The sequence below is a fragment of the Pezoporus wallicus genome, unplaced genomic scaffold, assembly GCF_028554395.1.
Source record: "Pezoporus wallicus isolate ANWC-B61680 ecotype Strahan unplaced genomic scaffold, APGP_CSIRO_Pwel_v1 contig_2908, whole genome shotgun sequence".
NCBI lineage: Eukaryota > Metazoa > Chordata > Aves > Psittaciformes > Psittacidae > Pezoporus > Pezoporus wallicus.
The window spans coordinates 6,648,098-6,672,135 of record NW_026642179.1 but is presented as its reverse complement, the minus strand read 5'-3'; the positions used below and the strand labels follow the sequence as shown (position 1 = coordinate 6,672,135).

At 39.8% G+C, this 24,038-nt stretch overlaps 2 protein-coding genes and 1 long non-coding RNA gene across 3 annotated transcripts; 1 reads left to right on the top strand and 2 right to left on the bottom strand.

Annotated features, from left to right (window-relative positions):
• Positions 1-883: 883 nt before the first annotated feature.
• Positions 884-5,138, bottom strand: LOC130609251 (uncharacterized). The gene is made up of 4 exons (XR_008974743.1): positions 4,879-5,138; positions 3,028-3,069; positions 2,536-2,566; positions 884-950 (listed from the first exon to the last, which is right to left on the bottom strand). It is a non-coding gene; the product is annotated as an uncharacterized LOC130609251 (long non-coding RNA).
• Positions 5,139-5,636: 498 nt separating this feature from the next.
• On the bottom strand, positions 5,637-12,067 carry LOC130609213 (cytidine and dCMP deaminase domain-containing protein 1-like). Its single transcript, XM_057427934.1, has 3 exons — positions 11,773-12,067; positions 6,877-7,063; positions 5,637-6,429 (listed from the first exon to the last, which is right to left on the bottom strand). Exons 1-3 carry the CDS (start codon positions 11,827-11,829, stop codon positions 6,251-6,253), a joined length of 423 nt encoding a protein of 140 aa, XP_057283917.1. The 5' UTR covers positions 11,830-12,067; the 3' UTR covers positions 5,637-6,250.
• Positions 12,068-14,027: 1,960 nt separating this feature from the next.
• Positions 14,028-20,374, top strand: YARS2 (tyrosyl-tRNA synthetase 2). Its single transcript, XM_057428020.1, has 5 exons — positions 14,028-14,857; positions 15,977-16,144; positions 18,943-19,098; positions 19,431-19,601; positions 20,077-20,374. Exons 1-5 carry the CDS (start codon positions 14,043-14,045, stop codon positions 20,234-20,236), a joined length of 1,470 nt encoding a protein of 489 aa, XP_057284003.1. The 5' UTR covers positions 14,028-14,042; the 3' UTR covers positions 20,237-20,374.
• The last annotated feature ends 3,664 nt before the right edge of the window (positions 20,375-24,038 follow it).

Below are 24,038 nucleotides of genomic sequence, written 5' to 3'. Positions count from 1 at the left end.
TGGACAGAAAAGCTAATCAAAACAGTCCTGCAGAAAAAAATAGGCAATGTCACACAATTAGTAAATAATTACTGGTAATGAGATAGAAAGGATAATTATTTAGCTCTCTGGTCCTAGGTGGAAAGTTGGGGGAAAGGGTTATAATTTCCATGCATGTTGAAAGAAAGAACTGTTTCTTAATAATGCATCAGTGCTCGATGAGCCAGTTACCCTGTAAAGAGCCTTATCTTTGCATTTCAAACATCAGCACATCTACTTATGCGTGCCAGTCCTCCGAGGAAAATGGAAATGATCATCCTAGGAGCCACTGCTTGACAGAGTGCAGAGCTATCCTGGATCTCCTTTTTTTTCTGTTTTGTTTCTTTGTGGGTTTTTTTTTGGGGGGGGAGTTTGTTGTTGTTCTTTTTAAATGCTATCTACTCTTCTGTCACAGGCAATGATTTCTACTGACTTCAAGAGGAAAGAAAAAGTATGTGAATATCCAATGTGCAGTCTTAGTCTAGGAGATATAGTCTAGGAGATCTAGCCAATCTGGAAAGACCAATTCTATTGCCCTATATCATACTCTTCTTCAAAATATTTCAACTATCACAGTTGAAAATCCTCCCTTTTTTATGCCCTTTTTTTTTTTTTGGTTAAGATTTCAATACCATTTGGTAAGACTGGTAAAAAAATGGATACAATTACTTTTACTTAAAATAAAATTAAAATTAAGACAAATATGTTGCCAGAGCGATATGTCAGAAGTTTGCACATCAGCTCTCTGTGCTGTGTAATATCCAGCTCACTACTTTCAGGCCAATTACATTTATTCAACCCTGTTTAATTAAATTAAATTAAATTAGGGAAACCAAAAACTGATGATTAGTGAAGAGTTTACTGAATTTATTTCACTTTGCCTTCATCACTCATTCCTTCTGTTCCTTCACTGTCTTCTGAATCACTAGGTACTGGAAGACACAAAAGAAAAAAGGTTGGATTTGAAATAGCACATAAAAAGACATTACATGAAGTTTAGAAGTTTATCAGCCCTCCCCCTCTTATTATCAACACTGACACACTATCCACTGTGAGCTGGACATCTCAGAAGTCACAACTGGTTCAGAACAATATTTGACAGTCAGGCTGGACTCTGATACTTTATTCAGAAACAATCTATATTAAGATGAATGGGAATTGCACAGATATAAAACAGTTAACTGAACTTCATGTAGAAATACCTACAGCTGCCCAGTGGTGGTGGTGACAAGAGGATGGCCTGGGTTTTTGTTGTTAGGTATCTTTTTAAAGTTTGAATTTCATCTTTTTAACCTCCAAATGCATAATGTTCTCCTCACATACAGAATGGCCAATACTCACACTGCCTTCTCTCTCCCTTTGCTTTCACACTCAAGACGGCCTCTTCTTGTCTTTGATACTGAGTCTCTGCTTGTTCATTTCTGCCATCCTGTCATCTTCCTGGTTCTTGCTCTTCCCATCAGTTTGATTTCATTCTACTGCAAATATCACACTTTTCTCTTCAATTTTAAAATAATCTATCCCTTACTCCTCTTCAATTACATAGTTCTCCCCAGTTCACTTGTCCAGCGTATCTTCACACTCCATGAAGATGTGGTCAGCAACATTTTTGGAGATTTTATCTTCTAATTTAGTTTTGTTTCAAACGTTTATTTCAAATCTTTCTCCCTTAGTAAGAGCATTGGTGCTTCAGCTTATACGTCATTAAGATTTCAAATTTCTACCTCAGTTATAACTTTATTTTTCTTTAAACCAAGCAAAAAGTATAAAGGATTTTGTGTATTCTCAAAATGTGTGGTGTTCTTAAAAACTTCTGTTACTTTTTACTGATTGTCTACTCTAAATAAAATTGTAAGTTACTTAAGAAAATTTCAATATTGATAACATTATTCTGTGGTAGGTGATCTGACTCTCTAACTGGCATAAACCCAGTGGCATGTGGAGAAGAGTCAAGCCCAATACCTCCACAGATTTGGATAGCAGGACTTGCAGTCATATGTAAGGCTGGAAGCAATTCACAGAAAAGGCGTGAAATAAGAAAACTATCACAAAGGATGCTGATTAGTCGTTTTGGGGGAAAAAATTATGACTTAGCAAAAGAGCAGAAACCATTAACCCCAGAAACTTGCTATGTTATTCCTCTGTCTTTTCAACTGTAACCAGTTATGGGGTTTAGCCACTTACCGACCGAAAGGGCGACATTTTTGTGTAATTCTGTCTTCTGCATATTCAGAAGTACTGTGGCAGAAATGGAATCTGCAGGGTACAGATATTTATAATGTATAGCTCCAAATGAAGGTTGGAACAAGCAGAACTAATTTAAGGGTAACTCAATTCAATTTACAGCAATTATGTGCCATTTATAAACAGATTCTGTTGTATTTATTACATCCTGCAAAAAGGGCTTTAAAGAAAAATACTTAGTAACATACTATACTCCTAAATTTAAACACCAGTAATACCAAAAGAAGCCAAATGAAATGGTAAAAAGGAGGAGGAAATGAATCTTAACCATACCTGCCATAAGTTGAATTTCACACTGTTTCCACTGCAATAAAAAGAAAACAAACAAAAAGGTATTTAAAGCATATGTGAACATTTACTTCATACATTCCACAATTTATCTGTTCATATCTGTCATTATATTTGTAACAGCTATTAATCAATCTAACACGAAGATTTCTTGGACCCCTGGACATATATGGGTCCTTGAAATCATTCTTGTCTGTTCCAGTTCTAATGCTTTTGTTCTCTACAGGGAGATAAAAGTCAACTACATAGCCTACTCTCCTCTAAACATTTATCCAGTTCATCAGTAGTTTTGTGTGTCCCAGTTCCCTCTTTTCCCAACTCAGACTGCTTTACTTCCATCAGATGTATCTTGAAAGTGAAGCAATATTTTTCTACATTATCTGCTTCCACTTCTGACATACCTTCTACCTGCTTAATTATTTTTATTTATCTTTTAGTAATACCACCCTGAGTCTAATCTTCAAGATTCAAACCTACCTCATGATAGTCAAAGTTTTTCTTTAAACCATCTAGAGGATCCTAAAACAAAAAAAGAGAAGCAAATAAACCAGGCACTCACAGAATCACTGAGGTTGGAAGCCACCTCTGGAGGTCTCCAGTCCAGAGACCTGAAGGCAGGGTGAACTACAGCAGATCTGTTGGGGTCATGTCCACTCAGGTTTTGAGTATCTCAGAGGATGGGGGCTCCACATTCTGTCTGGGCAACGTGTCCCAGGGCTCATCAGCCTCAAAGCAAAAAGGCTTTTTCTTACATTTCAGTGAAATTCCCTGTATTTCAAATTGCGCCCACTGCCTCCTGTCCAACCACTGAGAAGGCTCTGGCTCTGTCTTCTTTACTCCTTCCCATCAGGTATACACATGGATAAGATCCCACCTGAACTTTCTGTTCTCCTGGCTGGTCACTCTCATCTCTCTCAGCCTCTCCTCATACAAGAAATGGTCTCATTACTCAATTGTCCTTAAGGCCTTTAGCAGGACTTGCAGTCATATGTCCTCATCTTTCTTGTACTGTAAAGGCCAGAACTGGACACAGCATTCCAACCATTACCTCACCTCAGGTAGCTGTCAATCCACCTCAGTGACCACTTATCTAGTTCATTCTTCACCAGTTTGTCTATTAGGATGCTGTGGGACATGCTGTTGCAGTTGTTAAATTCAAGATGAAAACCGTCTACTGCTCTATACTCATCCAGTGGGTCATCTCATCACAAAAGGATGTCAGATTAGTCACGTATATTTTCTCCTTCATAAAACCATGCTGACTACTTACAGTCACCTTATTGACAGGTCCCATGGTCTTGTGCATATTCAACTTCTTTAAATATTCCATAACCAGATTTTACTCTACTACCTTCATTGTTCCACATCTTCCCACCAGTCTCAGGGACATGGAATTCCTGAGGGCAAATCTTGCCAGCAAAAAACAAGGCAAAGAAAATTTTTAATACCTTGGCCATGGTTGTCTTTATAGGGGTAGAATTTAATCTAGAATATGGGAATTAACTGGATACTTGGGCCTGAACCAACACTGAGACATTGTCTTTCAGATAGATTTCTCCAAAGGTGTTCATAAATTATTTAAGTTACATCTGATTAAATCCTACTAAGCAATTGTTGGACTTCCCTGAAAGGAATAATACCCCTCTGCAAACTCAAAAAATACTTCTTCCTTCCACTGCAGATTCATCACAAGGGTGATATCCTGTGATGAATCTGAATATATGTTGTCTGGCACAGACCTGTGAACAGTAAAGCTGAACTCATCAGATGCTTCAAATATGTGAATGTGAGACTTACTTAGAAAGAAGAATGTTGCATTTACCCTGAGGGATAAAAAGTGTGTGCAATGTAGGACAGAGGTACGCCTTCATATTGGAGGTCTTAATGAAGAATACCACAGCTCCATTAGGTATCTGTGTTCCAAGTTCTTCAACCAAGACACATATCAAGGTCTCATCACCATAAGAGTTCAGACACAGCCAGATGCAAAATCAGAGTACATTCCAGAGCTCTGACATATAGCTTGAACAGAAAGATAGACGTCCCCAGTGCGAGGTCTTAAAATATATAACTTGTTCCTTTCCTGACTTTAGAAGTATAGTAGTGTAAAGATCTCCAATGCAGAAAGCAAACCATAAAATTCCAGCTGTATATGAGTATAAAGAATGAAACATTTTGTAGGTGATAACCTGGTATAATTCCTCTCCTACACAGAAGGGTAAGAACTGATGTATTTTTCTGTAAGTCAACTACTAATAAACTGACCACCCTTTCCTCAAACATGTGATTACACTATGACAATAAATAAATAAAATTACATAAGCATACATCTTCACTCTGTTTGGATGATTCTTTTACACAGTGAATTGTCTTGATTTTCATATCTTTCAAAAGGTTCTGACAGTCATGACAGGGAGGTTTGATGCAGTAAAGTATATCACTCTCTTCTATTTTGGACTTTGATCTGAAAAATATATGTATTTGCAAAATTAATTAATTTTCTGCAAAGCTAAAAATAATCTTTAAATTGGATTAATGGGTGAAGAACAGATGGAAAGGACAAAGAGAAAATCCATGATTACTCACTGACTTACTCACACTGCACACTGTTCACATCTATTGTAATAAAGAATGCCTGTGAAGTCACTCATTACCAGATTTGTAATAATAACCTGTACAGGAGAGCATTTGCTTCAGCATGGAGAACAACTTCCGATTTTGCAAGTTCAGTCCTTCGATTTTTTCTCCCTTTAGAGGGCAAGTTTGCATATAATATGCCGATGGGATATCCATTATACCCTGCCCCCGTTAAGTGACTGCTTATATGTTGAAAGAATCCCTCCATGCAGATACATTATCCAGTTCTAGAGAGATAACCTTACACAGTAACACAAGGCATAACCACTATCAAGTACAACAAATGGCAGATTTCAGAAGAACACTACAACTTAAAATCTGACTCAAGGTACACTTACTCTTTGATTAGAAATTGCAAAGTATTAGCTTGATATAAAATCTTAATAACACAATATAAAAGGTTATAAAATCCCATTTATGAGATTCGCTGTAAGTTCACCTAGTTACATTAACAATATACTAAGAATGTTTAAATATATCAATATATAATATTCTTTCCCCCCTCCAAAATGGATTAAGTGATAAAACATTATTTTCTATGTTTCCATAACATGTGTTTCCATCTTCTACTTTAGGTTTTAGCTCAGTATTGCAACAAACATTATAAACAATTACATTAAACTTTAGTGTAACAAATATACTAATGGAAAACATTTGAGCAGTTATGTTAGGAAAGCGTGACAATTCTTCTGGTATCCACACATGTTGTGAAATACTTACTCTTTGAAGTAGCTTAATGAATGAATCAATGGTAGTAATAAAAACCAGATAGACGGTAATCCATTCTTTATATTTGGTTACTATTCTTTATATACTTTCACCATAACTTACCAGATCTTGCTGCTAAAAAATAACAAAGCTGCAATGCATGTCGATGAACATTTTCCTTTGGTTCTTTTTTCTCAAGTTGGGAACATTCCAATAAAAAATCATAGCAACGTAAAGCATTTTCCATCCGTTTGACATACATATCTTTATCTATGTTAAAAAGGGAATGATATTTTTCAAAGTCTTCAGTTTGATAACTGAACAACTTAAAATTGCTGTTTGGCTGTCCTTTGCATCATGTTTCTTTTGCAATCATTTTCACAGTTTCAAAGCTTGTCGTGGGTAAGAGCACACTGCTACTTATATGACTTCCGAGAAGCATATAGTCAGCTTGCTGAGAATCTTCTTTAACCACTGAATCATTACCCTTTTTTTCAGGAGCTATTGGCCAGTAGTAGACTGAAGAAACTGAACCTAGAGACAAGCACTGAAAGTCACATAAGGTGCCATACAGTTGGGTGGGACTTTTAATTCACGTTTTTTGGTTGAAACAGTGGGCCAATTTTCTATTGCATTGCAATTCTGTGTGTGCACTAGAGTCCAAAGCCTATCTTGTTACCCACAGGCTTAAGCCACTCCACTGTAATAGTTCTACATTCAATTCAAATCTCAATTTGAATATAGATAATCAGTACCTTACTTTCATTAATGACCTCCCACAGTTTGCGAGTCCTTTCCCATGCAAGCAGTCTCACTTATTTTTAAGAGACTATCTACATAAAAAAAGGATGACATCACTACTGGACTGAGCCATGTAGCACATTTTCCTAGGCATGATGTTTAGCGGGGTGACTTATGAACTTTTTACTCAGGTAAAACTGCAGTTAACACAGATAGATTGATTAAGAATGTATTTTATACCTTGAATGAGGAATGTTGTACAAGTTGAGCATGGTTTCCTTGACAAATATATAGTGTGGTCACGCAGAGAAAAGGGAAGACAGAGAATGATATGTTGTACAGCATGCAGCCCAGGTTTGGAGAAACTCATAGCTACCATTTTGTGAACTTTGTCTGATTCACATATTACAATCCCAGTCTTATTGAACTGAAGGGGAAAAAGAAAAAAAGGCAGCTGATTTTTCACAGCAGATTTTATTTTACAAGTATGCAGATTCAAAAATATTCTCTAGGTTTTGAAACATTGTACTACATTTAAATGCACTTTAGACTTTAGTCCCACCATCTTTAGGTGACAATTTCCCTTTACGAAAAGTTAATGTAAATCTAGTACGAATTGATTTTTTGTTTGCACTTTTTCTCAAGAAAATTCCATTTAAGAGACACATCAAACCAAAACTGGAATCAATCAGAAAGATCAAACTCTAGATTTCTAAAACACTCTCAGAAATATTTGTTTCTTTTAGCCAAATTTGTCCAAGCATACACACACACACATATATAAAGGTAGGTTCTTCATAAACCTGTATTAGCTGTGGTAGGAAAAAAGAGAAAAACACATTGACATTAAAGTTAATAATATCCCTAGATACACCACTCCATCCCCCCCCCCCCCCCTCCGGTAGATCCACTACAGAGTATAATTTACCTTGTGCACTATTGTAGCAACAGTGGGCAGTAGAATACCTGCATTACACGGATGTACAGGAGATTTAAAGAGCATGGACACTCATTATATAATAATCACTACAGAGTAACTTAGATTTTAATTGGAATCCTAACCATTTGGAATCCTAACCATTATCATAGAATCATAGAATAGTTAGGGTTGGAAAGTACCTTAAGATCATCTAGTTCCAAAACCCCTGCCATGGTCAGGGACACCTCACACTAAACCATGTCACCCAAGACTCTGTCCAACCTGGCCTTGAACACCACCAGGGATGGAGCATTCACAACTTCCTTGGGCAACCTGTTCCAGTGCCTCACCACCCTCACAGGAAAGAAATTCTTCCTTATATCCAATCTAAACTTCCCCTGTTTAAGTTTTAACCCATTACCCCTTGTCCTATCACTTTAGTCCCTAATGAAGAGTCCCTCCCCAGCATCCCTATAGCCCCCCTTCAGATACTGGAAGGCTGCTATGAGGTCTCCACACAGCCTTCTCTTCTCCAGGCTGAACAGCCCCAACTTTCTCAGCCTGTCTTCATACGGGAGGTGCTCCAGTCCCCTGATCATCCTCATGGCCCTCCTCTGGACTTGTTCCCAACAGTTCCATGTGCTTTTTATGCTAAGGACACCAGAACTGCACACAATACTCCAGGTGAGGTCTCATGAGAGCAGAGTAGAGGGGCAGGATCACCTCCTTTGACCTGCTGGTCACACTTCTTTTGATGCAGCCCAGGATACGGTTGGCTTTCTGGGCTGCAAGCGCACACTGAAGCCGGCTCATGTTCATTTTCTCATCGACCAACACCCCCAAGTCCTTCTCCTCAGGGCTGCTCTGAATCTCTTCTCTGCCCAACCTGTAGCTGTGCCTGGGATTGCTCCGACCCAGGTGTAGGACCTTGCACTTGGCATGGTTAAACTTCACAAGGTTGGCATCAGCCCACCTCACAAGTGTGTCGAGGTCCGTCTGGATGGCATTCCTTCCCTCCAGCATATCAACCAAACCACACAGCCTGATGTCATAGGCAAACTTGCTGAGGGTGTGCTCAGTATCCACGTCATGGAGGTTATCTAATCCACCTTCCCACTCAGAGCAGGGCCAACTTCAAAATTAGGCCAGATTATTCAGTTCCTAGATAATGGTTTTTGCCGCCTCTGTCACAGAAGCAGTTGGAATAAACTACTCCAGGTGATCATCTACAGATTCAGCAGTACTGAAGTTCAGTAACACCTGCAGGGAGCCTCTCACCACATGAAGGTTTGCTCCACCTGCCCTGACAGATGTCTGCATGAGAACTGAATACCTTGTGATATTTTTCAGAAAAGAATAGCAGCTTTGGGATTCACTAACATCTTTCAAGAAGACTGTGAACATGCATTGCTGTAAATGTCTCAAATAAATAATAGCATTAAGCAAAGCAAGAATGAAGAAAATAGAGATATCTGCAGAGATTTATTACTGACCACCTGACCAAAAGGTAAAAGGCTGAAGTGCCTTTTTTTGTTTGTTTGTTTTAATCCTTAAAGCAATTTTCTGATGCATTTAAGGACCTTTTGATAACGGTAGACTGAATTCTGGAGATAGCAGCTAGAAAAGTAATATGTTCAGGACATACCTGCAGCTATGAAAGCATACTGCAGCCTATTTTTATTATAGCAATGAGTGAGAAAGCAGATACTTTACATTTTATTATAACACAGAAGAAATCACCATAAATCTGAAAATGAAAAGAAATTCTAATAAAGATTATGATGATGTTATATGTAAGAAAGGATGTTGTAAAAATAGAATTATGATAATGATTTCAGAGAGATATATAACAGCAAATTTAAGCAACTTTTAGGAAATCTCTTGGAAAAGTAGTCCAAGGACTATGAGAGTCTGACTTAGTATCAGCAGTAAAATATCCTGATGTAAGGGAAAAGTCAGTAACACCATGAGACCACTTTGGTTGTAACAACAGATCTTTACCAAAAGTAGAATCAGAAAATAAGAAAGGAAGTAAAGGCAATGTAAGAATAAGGATAAAGGAATAGTATAGCAGATACAGGTAAAAATAGAAAGACTAAATTATTGAAAAAATACAGATGCTTTCACTAGCAAGGGATACAAAAGGCAAAAAGAAAAGGGTATATATAAAATCACAGGAAGAAAGTCAAAGGAGGCAGTTACATTACACAACAGGGAAGGAGAGCAAATAAGAATGCAGAAAAGGTTGCACAGCAACAAGTTGAAACTAAAACCAAATAAAACAAGATCCTGCTTTGGAAATATAAACTGCACAACCAAACATGATATAGAAAACATCTGATAGCCACAAGAGTCAGGAGACTATTGTGAACTACAGTTCAACAGACCAGCAACACGCAATGTTACTATTGACCTCCTTGCACAATAAACATTTAGAGGAATCGCACAACTGCAGTTACTCGATCTGAAGCACAAACACGAAAAACAAAATACAACAAAAATCTAAGAGAAAGACTGAAGCTTCACCTAAGAAGGTTGAGCAATTGCTCCTAGAAAAGTTTGAAGATCAGATTAGACAAGTATCTGATACGGGTGGTGTGATTTGACTTAAATCTGCTTCACAGCAAGGAAATGGATTAAATTACTTCAGGCCATTTTTATGATTCCATTGCTTTACATTCAAAGCTGGTTGTTATTATTAGGTCCTCTATCAGATCAATTGTTTATAAATTCAGTAGTATTTAAGAAGTAGTTCTTAAAGTTTGCAGAAGTGTTGCCATCACTGTTACCGTTACCTGATAATTTGGTCCCTGTGTAGTATTTTATTGATAGTTTTATAAACCATTTTCAGATGACCTGGAATAGGAAAAACTTTCTACACAAGCCAATCAGCATATGAAGTTGAAGATAAAATATTTAATATTTTCATATTCACAACTATAATTAAGCTAGGGTGCATTTTAATTGTGGAAATGAATAAATAATAAAATGGAGTTTGCTGTTTCTTTTAGAAAAGCACAATGGCTCTTAGAGTGTCTGGGACCAATATGGCCATCACCATCCAAGCCTGTTCTGCAAAGTCTGTCACTCTTGTCCTGTGAGGAAAGGGCTAAAAAGAGCTCTGCTTAACACGCTACTGCTGCCATAGCTGCGCTTAGTACTGAGAAAGGTTTCAGTTTTCTCTCACCTAACAAATGCTATCCCTAAACTGATCCTTATGTGAATGAGTTCACAGCCTATAGCTCTGCTGAGATGATCTGAGGAAGACTCACAACGCTGAAAAAGTCTGGCACACGAAAGAAAAGGTAGAGTTGCATGCTGGTCTTGCTACTATGTGTGATAGGTTCTATTCTCATAATATAAATGGATAAAGTACTAAAATGTCTTCAGAAACAGTCACACAAAGAACTGTACTCCCTGAGTTAGTAACATCCCCAAAGAGAAAACACTTTGCCACTGTCCATGCTGTCTAGTACCATTCCAGCTATTGACAAGACTGTCAATTTGAATATATGAGTCTTCTTTTAGCTGGCTGTTTCACCTGCTTTGTGCCATTCCCAAAAGCAACGACAGCTCTGGCTAAATCACTGAAACTAGGTGCATCTCCAGGACCATCAGGAAGAGAAACTGAATCTAGTTCAGTACCCACAGGAAGGACAGAGGAAGGCCAACAACTGCCTCATAAAATGATTTACTACTTTAAGTCAGAGGTAAACACAAATACTCTTCATAATGTCCCTACATGTAGAAAACTGGACATCATTTATCCCCATCTTTCAAGCAGGAAAAGCAACCACATGACAGTGCCACTTTTCCCAGGCAATCCCCTTCCATTTCTATGATCCTGTGTTTCTATGATTCTATGATTTCATTACGGTATTCATGAACAATTAGGACATGACAGTATGCTTCAGCAGTATGACACAGGGAAATGAAAAAAAAATTGGTATTAATCAATTCTTAGGAATCCAGTATCTTTATGTAACATTATTAGATTTCCATGAAAACTTTAACAGCATGGCTTACTAGCAGTAACTTTCAAAACACAAGACTAGAATGGATAACCTCATCAGATTCACTCCACCATAAAAGTGGCGATCACACAATAGATGTTTATGAATGTTTTGTTTGATGAATGACATAAGATGTTTTAAAGGCTAATTCTCAGTAAAATAAGCAGTAAAAATACTTCCTAGCAGTGATACCCTGTTACATACCTCATCAGATGGGGCATGACACTCCGGAGACTCCTCCATAAGACGAGCTAGAAACATGCACAAATCTTTCTTTCCTAAGCGTATGTATGGATGACTCTCTGAACACGTCCAAATAAAGAGGTCATAATTAGTAGGCAAATTCAAATATGGTCAGGCTACAGAAAAAAACACTGTTGATTACTGCACTTTCACTAATATAGGAATGAAAGCAGAGTATTTCAATAAAGAATACAGAATTATTTCTTTTAATGTACTGCACATATAGATTACCTGTAAAAAATAAGTGACACAGACAAAAGCTTGTGGTGGCATTGCCTAAGGAGCACACCACTTACTGCTAAGGAACACTTTGCTGGTTAACAGCCCTAAAGCAATACATACCATGACGCAAATTACAAAACCAATAAATACCACAGAAATTAGTACTGAAAGAAGAGCTCTGGGCTGCGATTAAACTCCTGCTGCTGCTCATTCCATGTACAAAGAAGTAGTCAAACTTAAGTTGTGATGTCCTGTTTTTGTATTATTTCTGAAGCTGAAGAGATGTTCCTGTTCCAGTTGTCTATATTGAGATGATTAACTGAAGCAAAGAGATACAAACCATCCTCCATGTCCTCAGCTCCAGAAGGTCTCATTTCCCAAGTTAAAAAAAAGTCTTCCTTTTAACTTACTTTTGAAGCATAAGCACTGTAGTGAAGAGGATATACATGTATGTGTGTGTATATAAACATGTAAGTTATTTGTCTTTATTCACATTTAAAAAATAATAAACACCCCTCACCCCATATAAAAGCAAACAAAACATAAACTGTTATCTTGTATTGCCAATCCCCTTTCTTTTTGTCAGCACAATAAACCTTCAGGAAAACAAAACCAATTCATACCATCCCTGTGAAGCATACAACTACCAGTCCAATGACAGTTATGTCACAGCACCTGCCCCCATTCTTACAGAATACCACTAGCACAACCATTATTTCCCACTGACAGATACCTCAGCACTTCAGGATTTACCTCACTGATCCTTAATAGACTTTTCTGGGGTTGGTTTTTTTTTTTTTTTTTGCTTCTTCTGTTATTTTCCATCAAATGGAATAATTTCCATCATGCTTATCCCCAGTGTGGTATAACAGAATGATTTTGTACTTCACTTACCTGTGCACTTGTCAGCAGTTAAGTCTTCGATGCCAATAACTTTCAAGTGGTGAAACTACTGCTTTTATACTTCTCTCCTGTGAGTCATAGTCCTGTACACTCTCTGTTTCACTTTTGACATTGCCTTTGACCCACCCTGTCAATATTTTTATGGCATGCGGATATACAGTTTGCCAATACTTTCCCATGTAAACAATATACAAAGAAGGGCTGTCCGAGATTGGAAGGACTTGTTATAGTAAAGACTGAATGTCCCTAAACAATATTATTTTCCATTCTCAATCATGCTGTTCACACCGTTTTTCTTTAAACTACTCATGACTTTCTCCTACCACAGTGCTTTAGGGAAGCATCAAAGCGTACCAAGTGTAAAAATCTTTCTAGTATCTTTTACTACTGTCACTAAATCAAAGTAGACTCATTGTTTGGGTAAACTGAAACAGAAAGTTACTCAAAAGGAGGAATGAATGGTTCTGTAAAACATTAGCAAAGCAACACCGTGAACATTGCTCTCGAGCTGGGAGCTCCTGGAAGTGGCACGTAAGCGGTGCAAGTCCTCTTACGTGCCGCCATACCAGAAGAGATTTACTTCAACTAAAAGACAACTGGGAAGAACGAGGAAGTTTATGGGCAGGTAAAACACATTGTGAAGACAATGAACCCAATTTCATATTAAATCCCACCAAGACAACATTTTAAACACTTGGGTTTTTAAAGTGTACGAATTCTGGATTTTGTGAGTGCTGAAGCCACGCTGCTACCAATTTAAGCATTTGGTACCCATGCTGCTGGACTCCTCACTCGAGGCCAAAAGCCTGATTTCCAACACGTGTTTTAGCCTGAAAGCAGCTTAAAATCCCGTTATTTCGGGTTGACGGGTTGAAAAACAAACCATGAAAGAACCAGCCCATGCCGTTTCCGTTTATAACTTTAATATCCCGAAGGACAACCACTAGCACCGCACAGCCCACCACCACCCTCAGCGGCGACCCTCAGCGCCTTTCCCTGACAGAGTACTCCTTCACACACCCAGGGCCCGCCTCCCCGGGGCGGTGCAAGAACCTCCTCCCCTCAGGCGAGCTGGCTCCGCCCACTCCCAGCGGTCCCGGGGCAAGATGGCGGCGCCCACGGTACTACCGCAGCGATGGGGCCGGGCGGCGGGGCTGTGGGGCGGCCTGCGCCAGGCCTCGCAGCCGCTCTCCTTCCGTCTCCGGCGGCGAGCCCACGAGCAGCCGCGGCGGGCGCGGGGTGCCGGCGGGATGCTGGCGGCGCAGTGCGAGCGCGGGCTGTTCCAGGAGGTGTTCCCGGCGCAGAGCGCGGAGGAGCAGCTGCTGGAGCTGCTGGAGCCGGGGCGCCCGCCCCTTACTGCTTACTGCGGCTTCGACCCCACGGCCGACTCGCTGCACGTCGGGCACCTGCTGGCCGTCATGGGGCTGCTCCACTTCCAGCGCGCTGGGCACACCGCCATCGCCGTGGTGGGCGGGGCCACGGCGCGCCTCGGGGACCCCAGCGGCAGGGAGCGGGCGCGGGAGCCGCTGCCGGCGGAGCGGGTGCGTGCACACGCGCGGTCTCTGCGTGCCGGGCTGGAGCGGCTGTTCGAGAACCACCGGGAGCTGTTCTGGGCGGCGGCGGGCGGGAGGTCGCTGGGCCGCGCCGTGCTGCTGGACAACTCCTGCTGGCTCGACCGGGAGCCGCTGCTCGACTTCCTCGGCGGCGCCGGCGGTCGGCTCCGCATGGGCACGCTGCTGAGTCGGCAGAGCTGCCAGGCGCGGCTGCGAAGCCCCGACGGTATGAGCCTCGCCGAGTTCCTGTACCCCGCGCTGCAGGCCTACGACTTCCTGCACCTCCACCTGCACCACGGCTGCCGCGTCCAGCTGGGCGGCGCCGACCAGATGGGCAACATCATGTCCGGCTACGAGCTCGTCACCAAGTACGGCGGGGCCGGAGGGGCGGCGGGCGGGCAGCGCAGGCGAGGCGCCGGCATCCCGTCCTGCCTGGGGGGCGGTGACGGCAGGGACGGGGCACCGGGAGCCGGAGCTCCGTGCAGGGCGTCCGTCAGACGTCGTGTCACTGCAGGGTGAGGGCATCAGGTGTCCTAGCTCAGAGGCAGGGTCAGGGCATCCATCAGGTGTCCTGTGCAGCTCTGTGCAGTCATCTGCATCAGACACCCTAAACTGCACAGCTTCTTGTTGAAAATCCCTACAGCACGAGGAACAGAAGTTGCCGCTCCGAGAGCTGGCATGGCATAAAATGTGGGATATGAGAAGAATAATGAATTGTCCTAATGATAAGACTGGCACGTATGGACGTTTTGGCCACGGTTTTAAGACTTTTTCATGAAATGTTAATGATTTTTTTTAACCAAAAGGATGGGTTCTTTTATTAATTAATCAGAGAACCAAAATGAAGTATCCTAAAGCACGGGACAATATTGAGACAAGTCTTCTGCTAGCAAACACATTCTAGTGCGGTCACACCAAGGTAGAGCAGTAGTGGATTGGTAGACAGTTGCATTTATTCTCAAAACCTGATGATGATGAGCTTTTGCTTATCCACCAAATTCGGTGTCTCAGAAAAATTGGCAGGAATACACAAGCAAATCATTGAGTATGGGTGACAATCGGAGACAATGTTTTTACTTTACCATATGCTGGACTATTACAAGACAGAGAATCAACACAAGAAAAGCCTTACAAGTGTCCCAACCACGCAGGCAGCCTCAATTAGTGCTTTGAGCAGAAAACGGAAGGTACAGCATATCTTAATTTGCTAGTGCTGTTGTTCATGGAATTACTTAAGTACATAAACTTCTTTGTTACACACAAAAGAATGTGTATTTTTAAATTCAAGGATTTGTTTGTTTTTTCTTCCTAAAGCAGTCTTCACCATATTCTGGCATTATTTGCCCCTCACACTTCATCTTATTTAACTGGTTTGTATCAAGGATAGAATCTCACAGGATGCTTGTATTTTAGTAATCTTTACCAAGAGGAGATTTTATTTTTGTAACAGTGTTTTTACAACATGCAGTTACTCTTCTCTTTCTCAGGATGACAGGGACAGATGTGTTTGGAATTACTGTACCTCTTATTACCAATACTACTGGAGATAAACTGGGAAAGACTGCCGGCAATGCAGTTTGGCTAAACAGAGATAAGACTTCTCCATTTGAGCTGTACCAGTTTTTTGTCAGACAACAAGATAATATAGTTGAAAAGTAAGTAGGTTTTTTTTTTTTGGTCATTGTTCCTAAAAGCTGTTCTTTGTAACTGTTTCATTTGGATATGTGAAACACAAGGTCCATGTAGAAGTAAATGTTAATTATAACTGTACATTCATTAAATAAACAGGCATGACTGGTTCTTAAGCATATAGGATAGTGGAACCTGTCTCTATATGCTAGCATATGCATCATAAAATGAGTGTGGATGAACAAGAAAGCACTTTCTTCTGCCAGTGGGGTGACTTTTACGAGGTATGTTCGTTTCAGTACTGTAACATCACAGTATCAGTGAAATCTCTCCTGCTGATTAATAAGTAGCTTCAGCTTAATAGATATTATCACAAGTTTTTACTTAGTACAAAGTATCCAGAAACACTACATTCAGATAGCAAGAAGCTAGATCGCTGGTTACAAACAAACATGTAAAGTTCAGCTTCTAGAACCACATCACATGAAAGAGTGCGTATCCCTAATCAAATTTAAGTAGTGTCTTTTTAAGAAAAAGCCAATAAATTCATATTTATGATTATATTAGCTAAGTCAGTGATCTCTAGACTTTTTTGATCATGTGCCCCTATCAGTAAAATAATTTTGAGCATTCACTCTCAGTACATGTATGTTTGTTTATTTATAGATTATATAAATGTACTGCTGAAGCTGTAATATTTTCTTCCTGCACCCTATTTGATCATCTTGCATACCTTCTGGGGTGCTGGCACCCTGCTTTGAAGATCACTGATCTAGATAAAAACATGCCCGGGAGACAGTCAGACTGTGGTTGTAGTTCAGGTAAAAAGGGGAAAACATTATACCATTCTAAGTCCACAGCAGGGAGTATACAGGGTAGTGTACAAGGAATTCGTAAGGTAGAGGTTTTCTGGGATCAGTTTAAAGACATTGAAAGTACAAAATAAGGGAGAGGAGAACAGAATGGACAGCCAGTAGGAGTCAGCATCCTAGGCTACAGTTTGGTAGGATCATAGAATGGTAGAATGGTTTGGGTTGGAAAGGATCTTAAGATCATATAGTTCCAGTCCCCCCTGCCATGGGCAGGGATGCCTCACCCTAGACTCTGTCACCCAAGGATCTGTCTAGCCTGGTCTTGAACACTGCCAGGGATAGAGCATTCACCACTTCTTTGGGGAACCTGTTCCAATGTCTCACCACCCTCACAGTAAAGAACTTCTTCCTTAAACAGGGGAAGTTCAGATTAGATACAAGTTTAAGCCCATTACCCCTTGTCCCATCGCTACAGTCCCTGATGAAGAGTCCTAGTAGTGTGACTGTGGTAAAAATGTCATGCAGTTTTGCCCGCTTGTGGAGAAACGTAACATCTTTTTCTGTCCATGTACCATAACTCATACAAGCATTAATTAAAAACATTTAGATGGTGGGAGGAGTGCTTGTTACATAGATGACCAGGAGTACTAACATGGTGGAACCCTAAGGCTGTTTGATAGCTTGCATGGAAATTTTAGTGGATCTTTTTAAAAATTGCAGATAGGAATAGTTTGCATCATCCTGACTCAATGTTTGACAGTTTCATTGAAGTTAACTGTTCAGCTTCCCCATTTCAGAATGTGGAAGCGAAGATTTCTGCTTACAATTATAATGGCAAGTGGATTGATCTGTAAAGAAGATGAGACTAATACACCAAAACTTTGGAAGGACATCCAACTACTGCTTAAAGCAGTAGAATGTAAAAAGACAAAATTCTGAACTGTCATTACTTAAGGCAGAGCAACTCCAGTGAGCTAAACATGGTCTTCTCGTGTTTCTGAATCCAAGTCAACCACACATAACTCGCATTCTTACTGCCAAAGAATGTGTAAAAATATTTAAATCATGTAAGAACACAAAAGGGTAGGGAAAATGTGAGGAAATACCATTTTACCATTAGAGTTTCCTTCACTGATGGCTGGCCTCCATGCTGGTGTGCCAGGGACATGGCTGAAAGTAAAAAGCAAATAGCTTTATTCAGGGCATTACATAAACTTTAATAAGTTGCTATATGCTCCCTTTTAAATCTGCTTTTAACTTCAGTATCATCACTGTCAAATCAGTGTCTTCATAAACTTCAGACAGGTTTCATATTGTGACGTGTCTCGTAACTCAGTTACCTTTCCTAAAGGTTTATTGGCTAGTATTTCTGACTTTCTGCATCCGTATCACTTTTCAGTGCTTGAAAAGAAGGGTGTGTGGGTATTTAATGTTACAATATTTCACGTGTTCAGACTCTGTACCAGTACATTTTTTAATACACAGCATTTCATGGTACTGCAAGGCCATTAAAATGAACTTTGTAGTGAAGAGTATGGTTAGGTACACACCTTTAAATTCTTGATTACCGTAAATAATCTTCCTGCTGAGATACTTGCAATACATCACATACTTCTGTCCCACAGGCTGCGTGTGGTATTTTGCATTAGTGTATTTTGTAACTACTAAGAATATAATCTAAAGCCTTGTTAGTCGACACACAATTGCGGTAAGTCCTGTAAACATTTCAAGAGAAAACCAAGTTGTTGATTGCATTATAAGCTTCATAAAAGCATCTCACACTGTCTTATGTCTGAAGACAATCTTAGGCAGAATATTAAACTAAACGTGAGCTATGCTGGTAAGCGAAAGCATGTGAGCAAAATCAAAGAGTTGTTTGAAAAGACAGAACATCTGTAATACAGTTTTCTTAAATTGACTAAGAATCATTTTAAATGAAGCTTGAATGACAAAGGCTGGAAATGTTTTAATTATGGCTATATAGACAAAATATTTTTTTTCCCTGCACATAGATACCTGAAACTCTTCACCTTCATTCCTCTTGAGGAGATTGACCACATTATGGAAATGCATGCTAAAGAACCTGAAAAATGGGGCCCTCAGAAACGACTTGCTGCAGAAGTTACAAAGCTGGTTCATGGTAGAGAAGGGCTAGAATCTGCTAAGAGGTGAAGTTCGATTTGTCAAGCAGTTTTCTTTCAGATGTTCATTGGTAATTATCCATAGCTTTTCAAGGACTATTTTCATGTAGCTAGTTGTTGCTCAGCTGGTAGAAGAAAAAAATGTAATAATTCTGTAGACTTAAAAATACAGTAACATTATTTAAAAAAATTGCAGAGCAGCAGATGATTACAACCAAAACAAAAGGGGTGTACTTTAAGTACCTCTTTGACTGTGTGGACCCTCACAGCAAGTTGGGGAAAGGAATCTGATGAGCTGAATAGCTCTTTGTGTGAAGATAAGACTAGCCCTGTATTTTGAATGATCTTTATTTTCACAGGTGCACTAAAGCCCTTTATCACAGCAGTGTGGAGGCATTGGAAGCTATGTCTGACCAAGAGTTGCAGGAACTTTTTAAACAAGCTCCTTCAGCTGAATTGATGCTTGAACCTGGAATGAATGTTCTTGACCTGTGTCGCAAAGCAAATGCCATTGCAGATGGACCTAGTGGGTAAGTTATCACCTGTGCTCTCTGGCAATACCTCACTTGAACAGGTTAATAGTGGTATGCTTTCAGCAGTTAAATGAAAGATGAGGACAGCCAAGTCAGGTAGAAACAGGCTAACAATCTTACATACCAGCATTAAAAAGAGGGGAGCAAGTAGCCTTATTCCATTTTGAAGTGAAAGTAGGATAATGCAGCCTTATGTATCTTAGCTGTAAAATCTACACCTGATGAAGGGAGAGTCTAAGGTAACAGCCTGCTTCCTTATACCTCTCAGGAAGAGTGAGAGTTGTAAAGACTAAGGTTAATTTCAGTCACTCTTGACCTGGACTGAATGGAAGTCCAAGATAATTAATATTTACTTAGTTATGGATCAAACGAAAAAGCTCTTAGCTGAACTTTCAGTACCTAACAATAATTTAAAATTTGCTTGTTACAGTTGATCTTGCAATTACCACTTTCCCTGTTTGGATTTTTTTAGGTACCAGAAAATTACACATGGTGGAGTTTCAATAAACGGGATTCGCGTAACTGATCCTGAGACTGTTCTTATTCTTGGACAGCATATTCTCAAGAATGGAGTATCGTTGCTTAGGATTGGAAAGAAAAATTACTACATTATAAGATGGCTGAAGTTGTGACAACAGAATAATGACCGATCATTTCAACTCTGTTGCTTGAAGATGTTTCTATGTGGTGCATTAGTGCACAGCTCACAAATTGCCTGATACCAGAGTTTCATTTTCAGAATACATCAACAGAGTTCCAATAAAGGCAGCTAAGTTTAGATACTCTGCCGTACTCAGAGTACTGTTTGCAAGAGGGTAGGCACAAGATGAAAAGATTAATCTCAAAGCCCACAGATGAAGATGCCCTTCCTGTCCTTTAACAACCTTTTGTGTTGTAGAACAGTGGCCAGGGACTCTACAGCATAATACACAGCAAGATGAGCAAAAGTATATTCTCAAAACCAGTACTTCTTACGGAGGATGTATGCTGCTGTCCAAGTTTGACTTCACCCTAGCAGAGAAATCCACATAAGTGGGTAAGGACAAGCAATCTACAAGCAGTGTTCTTTTCTGAACAAGTTTGGTTTTGAAGGAAGCTGCAGGATATTCACAATAAATGAGCAGAATGATTTAAGACCCATTATGTAATGCCTTATTGGTTATGTACGGGGGGACACTGTACAAAAGCTTTTTAGCCCTAATGTGGTAAAATGCAGAGCGAATTCACTTTTTGAACTACAAGAGAATATAAAGCCTTTCAAAATTTAAATCAACCTGATGAATCCCTCTGTGTGTTCTGTGTGCTTAGTGTGACTTTACAAAGTGGGTAACACTCATTCTGCTTCTTCAGTCCTGTGAATTACCAGGATGCATCTGTGCTATCTAGAATCTTTGTCAAAGCTATGCCTTGGTACTAGTTTGGTGAGCTTTACGGTTGGTTGCAAGATAATCTATTATACTAAAAGATTTGAAGCATGTATATGAAAGCTGTTAGTTTTAGCTGTCTAGGAGTTGTGGGTGAACAGGAAAACAAGGGTATCTGGACTAGGAAATGTGAGGGAAGCTATAGTGCTTTTGCAATTAAAATAAGTCAGACCTTTCAGATAAGGCAGTGTGCAAAAGCTGCACTTTTTGTCTCATGAAAGAGCCAAAAGCAATCCTACTGCTTATGGCCTAGCCAACATTCAGAATTGTAGCTTCCTCATTTTTGTGTTAAGACAGCGTGAGACTGTACTTCCAAGAGTTCACAGAATAGCAACATCTACACTTCAAGGTAGAATTGCTCCAAAACACCCCCCAACACACTCCCCATGCCCCTGTTTCTGTTACCTGCCACTACAGGTGCTTACACACCTGGAATGAAATAAGCATGGAGTACCATGTCTTGCTAAATTCCCTTCCACTGGTGGGAGTTTGGTATTGGTTTGTTCAGGCAATACAGGTGCCATAATAGTTGGAAGCAGGTCACCTGAACAACACAGCCCAGATGTAGTTACCCAATATTATTTGGTAACTACAAGCCCATACTTGAATTGCACAGGACTGGTTAACTGACTGCTAGACTACAGTAATGTAGCCAGCTGGCTTAGAGTGTTTTTATTAAGGGACCCTCTCTGCCCCAGCACAAACCCTCAGTCTGATTTATTAAGTGATTGATGGCTTTGTGTATTGACTGCAGTGTTGTTTTCAAGGTTTAGGGTAATCCTTGCTCTTGGCCAAGGAGAATCATTTCCTGGTCCATGAACTCCTAGACAATGCTGTCTCACAGTCACAAGGGGAAAGGCCTTAATCTTGCACACCTGAATGCTGTCACTCAGCGTAAGAGCTGGTGATGAGTAAGTCATACTATTTCAGCTGGTTTGAAAAGAATGGGGAAATTAGAATACCGACATTCTATAATTGGGTGGGAAGTTTCTGTTGTTTTTTTAGGTAGGTTTGATTTTGTGGGTTGTCTGTTGGTTTTTTTGGTTGGCTTTTTTTTTTTTTTTACTTGATCAACTTGATGTTGGCTTTATTTGCATTGTTACTCAAGATTTCAATAGTAATAAATTATATAGTGGCTTCCTGCTTATACATCAGTTTCTTCAGATTATTAAACTGTAATATAGTAGTACTTTCAGTAGCTTACCACATGGTGTTATTAATGTCAGTTTCTAGATCCCACTTACCTGCTTGATAGTGAGGTACCTCTATCTAATCACTGTTATATAAAGAAAATGAAAAATAGTTGAGTTATTCATACCTTAAAAAAAGGTAGCTCAGTTTGTGTTGCTTGTGACTTTCTCTTAAGCTGCAGTAATAATCAGAACTATTCTAGAAAAAACATGGAGGGAAAAAAAAAAAAAAAATCACACCAAAAGGTAGAAGAGGATGAGTTAAGGTCATCCCCTTCATAGAGCAGCCTTGTTCCTTAAATGGCAGAAGCATTATAGCAATACAGAAATATGCACCTGGGAACAAAATATATTGGTACACACCCACATTAGTCTCCAGAGAAATACAAATCAGATTTGACAGCTACTTTCTGGATGCAGGAAATAAATTCCTAGTAGGGTAAATGTGTTTTGTGTGAGTTGTCTCCTGCCTTTCTTCTTTCATCTCTAAATAGTGCAGATACATGTATATCATCAAATTTCAGCTTTTTTTTTTTAAAAGTATTAGTGCCCACTTTGATGACGCATTAAAAGGATTTTATTTCTTTTTACAAATACAAAAGAGAATTAAATTCTTTGCATACAAGATTTTTAATAAGATCCACAAACTCCAAACAATTTAGCCCGTGCCTCCTCTTGACCAACTCTTAGCAATCCAAACCCTTCCCTGGCTTTCCAAAGAAACAGCCTGATACAACCACTACTCTTTACAACTGTACAGGGTCATCAGAACAGAACACTTAGGCCAACAACCAAGGATGACCAAAAAGTCCCAGTATTCTTTCTTAGCCTGGTCTCATTTCACGTATACTCCAAAGCAGGCCTGTTCAGGTAATTGGAGACATAGATGGTTCAAATGTAAACCAGTAGTAAAGTATTTAACATGCCTACAAATATGTGATTTGGAAGTAGAAGAAGTCATTATTTAGGCCAGGTACTACTAATAAAAACCAAACAAAACAACATCTGTGCAGTACCTGGGGATAACAAAACCTGGAGGACTTGAATTTAACATTCTTGTGGCAGCTAGCAAGGACGAGGTAAGTGATGAGAGGGTGTGCAGCGAAGGAGCTATGAGAGCATGAAAGCATCTTCACCAGTTTAAGTGTTACAGGGCATAAAACAGTACTCAGGTGGTCTATGCTGTTGTAAACTTCAAAGAATCATCCAGCTCTCACCTCAAAGCAGAGTTCTTGGCAACAAGATAAAAAGCACATGCTTTTGAGATCTTTAGTATCTACAGAAAGCACTAGCTAGCAGTTGCTCTCATAGCTGAACCATTTAACAAAAAAGCAAAACCCCAACAAAACCAAACCCCAAAATCCCAAGATAATTCAATTCAGGTTACCAAGAGGGGCAAAGCAGGATGACAAGTTGTTTACCTGCTTGTATTCCATAAAACAGGGACCTGAGTTTACAATATCCAGTCTGGCATCTTTCAAAGTCAGTCCTCCATAGAGTAAAGGCAAGTTTTATGTAGGTTTTGTTAAGCAAGTTTGAAGCAGCACACAGCCACTCGGTCTTACCCATCTATTCCACTAAGTGAAATCTGAACTGACTACTGAAAACCCCCAAGTAATTTATTGTCAAATTCTGTTCATAGAGGGATGCTAAGTTTTAGTTACAGTAATACCACACACAGGTCAGGTATTAATGTCAGACATTTACTTATCTAAACTTAGCCACAGTGGCTTTTCTCCCCCATGATTGTGTGTTTCACTGGACAGCAAGTTATTTTAAGCTAGCTAAAATTTGTGCATTGATGACAAGAGTATTTCAAG

Coding starts and splice junctions, on each gene's coding strand:
- LOC130609213 (XM_057427934.1), bottom strand. CDS start 11,829: ATGTTTCTAGCTCGTCTTATGGAGGAGTCTCCGGAGTGTCATGCCCCA. Junction 7,064..11,772: donor GTCATGCCCCATCTGATGAG/GTATGTAACAGG, acceptor TTTCCCCTTCAG/TTCAATAAGACTGGGATTGT. Junction 6,430..6,876: donor TACAACATTCCTCATTCAAG/GTATAAAATACA, acceptor GCTTGTCTCTAG/GTTCAGTTTCTTCAGTCTAC.
- YARS2 (XM_057428020.1), top strand. CDS start 14,043: ATGGCGGCGCCCACGGTACTACCGCAGCGATGGGGCCGGGCGGCGGGG. Junction 14,858..15,976: donor GGCTACGAGCTCGTCACCAA/GTACGGCGGGGC, acceptor TCTCTTTCTCAG/GATGACAGGGACAGATGTGT. Junction 19,602..20,076: donor ATTGCAGATGGACCTAGTGG/GTAAGTTATCAC, acceptor GGATTTTTTTAG/GTACCAGAAAATTACACATG.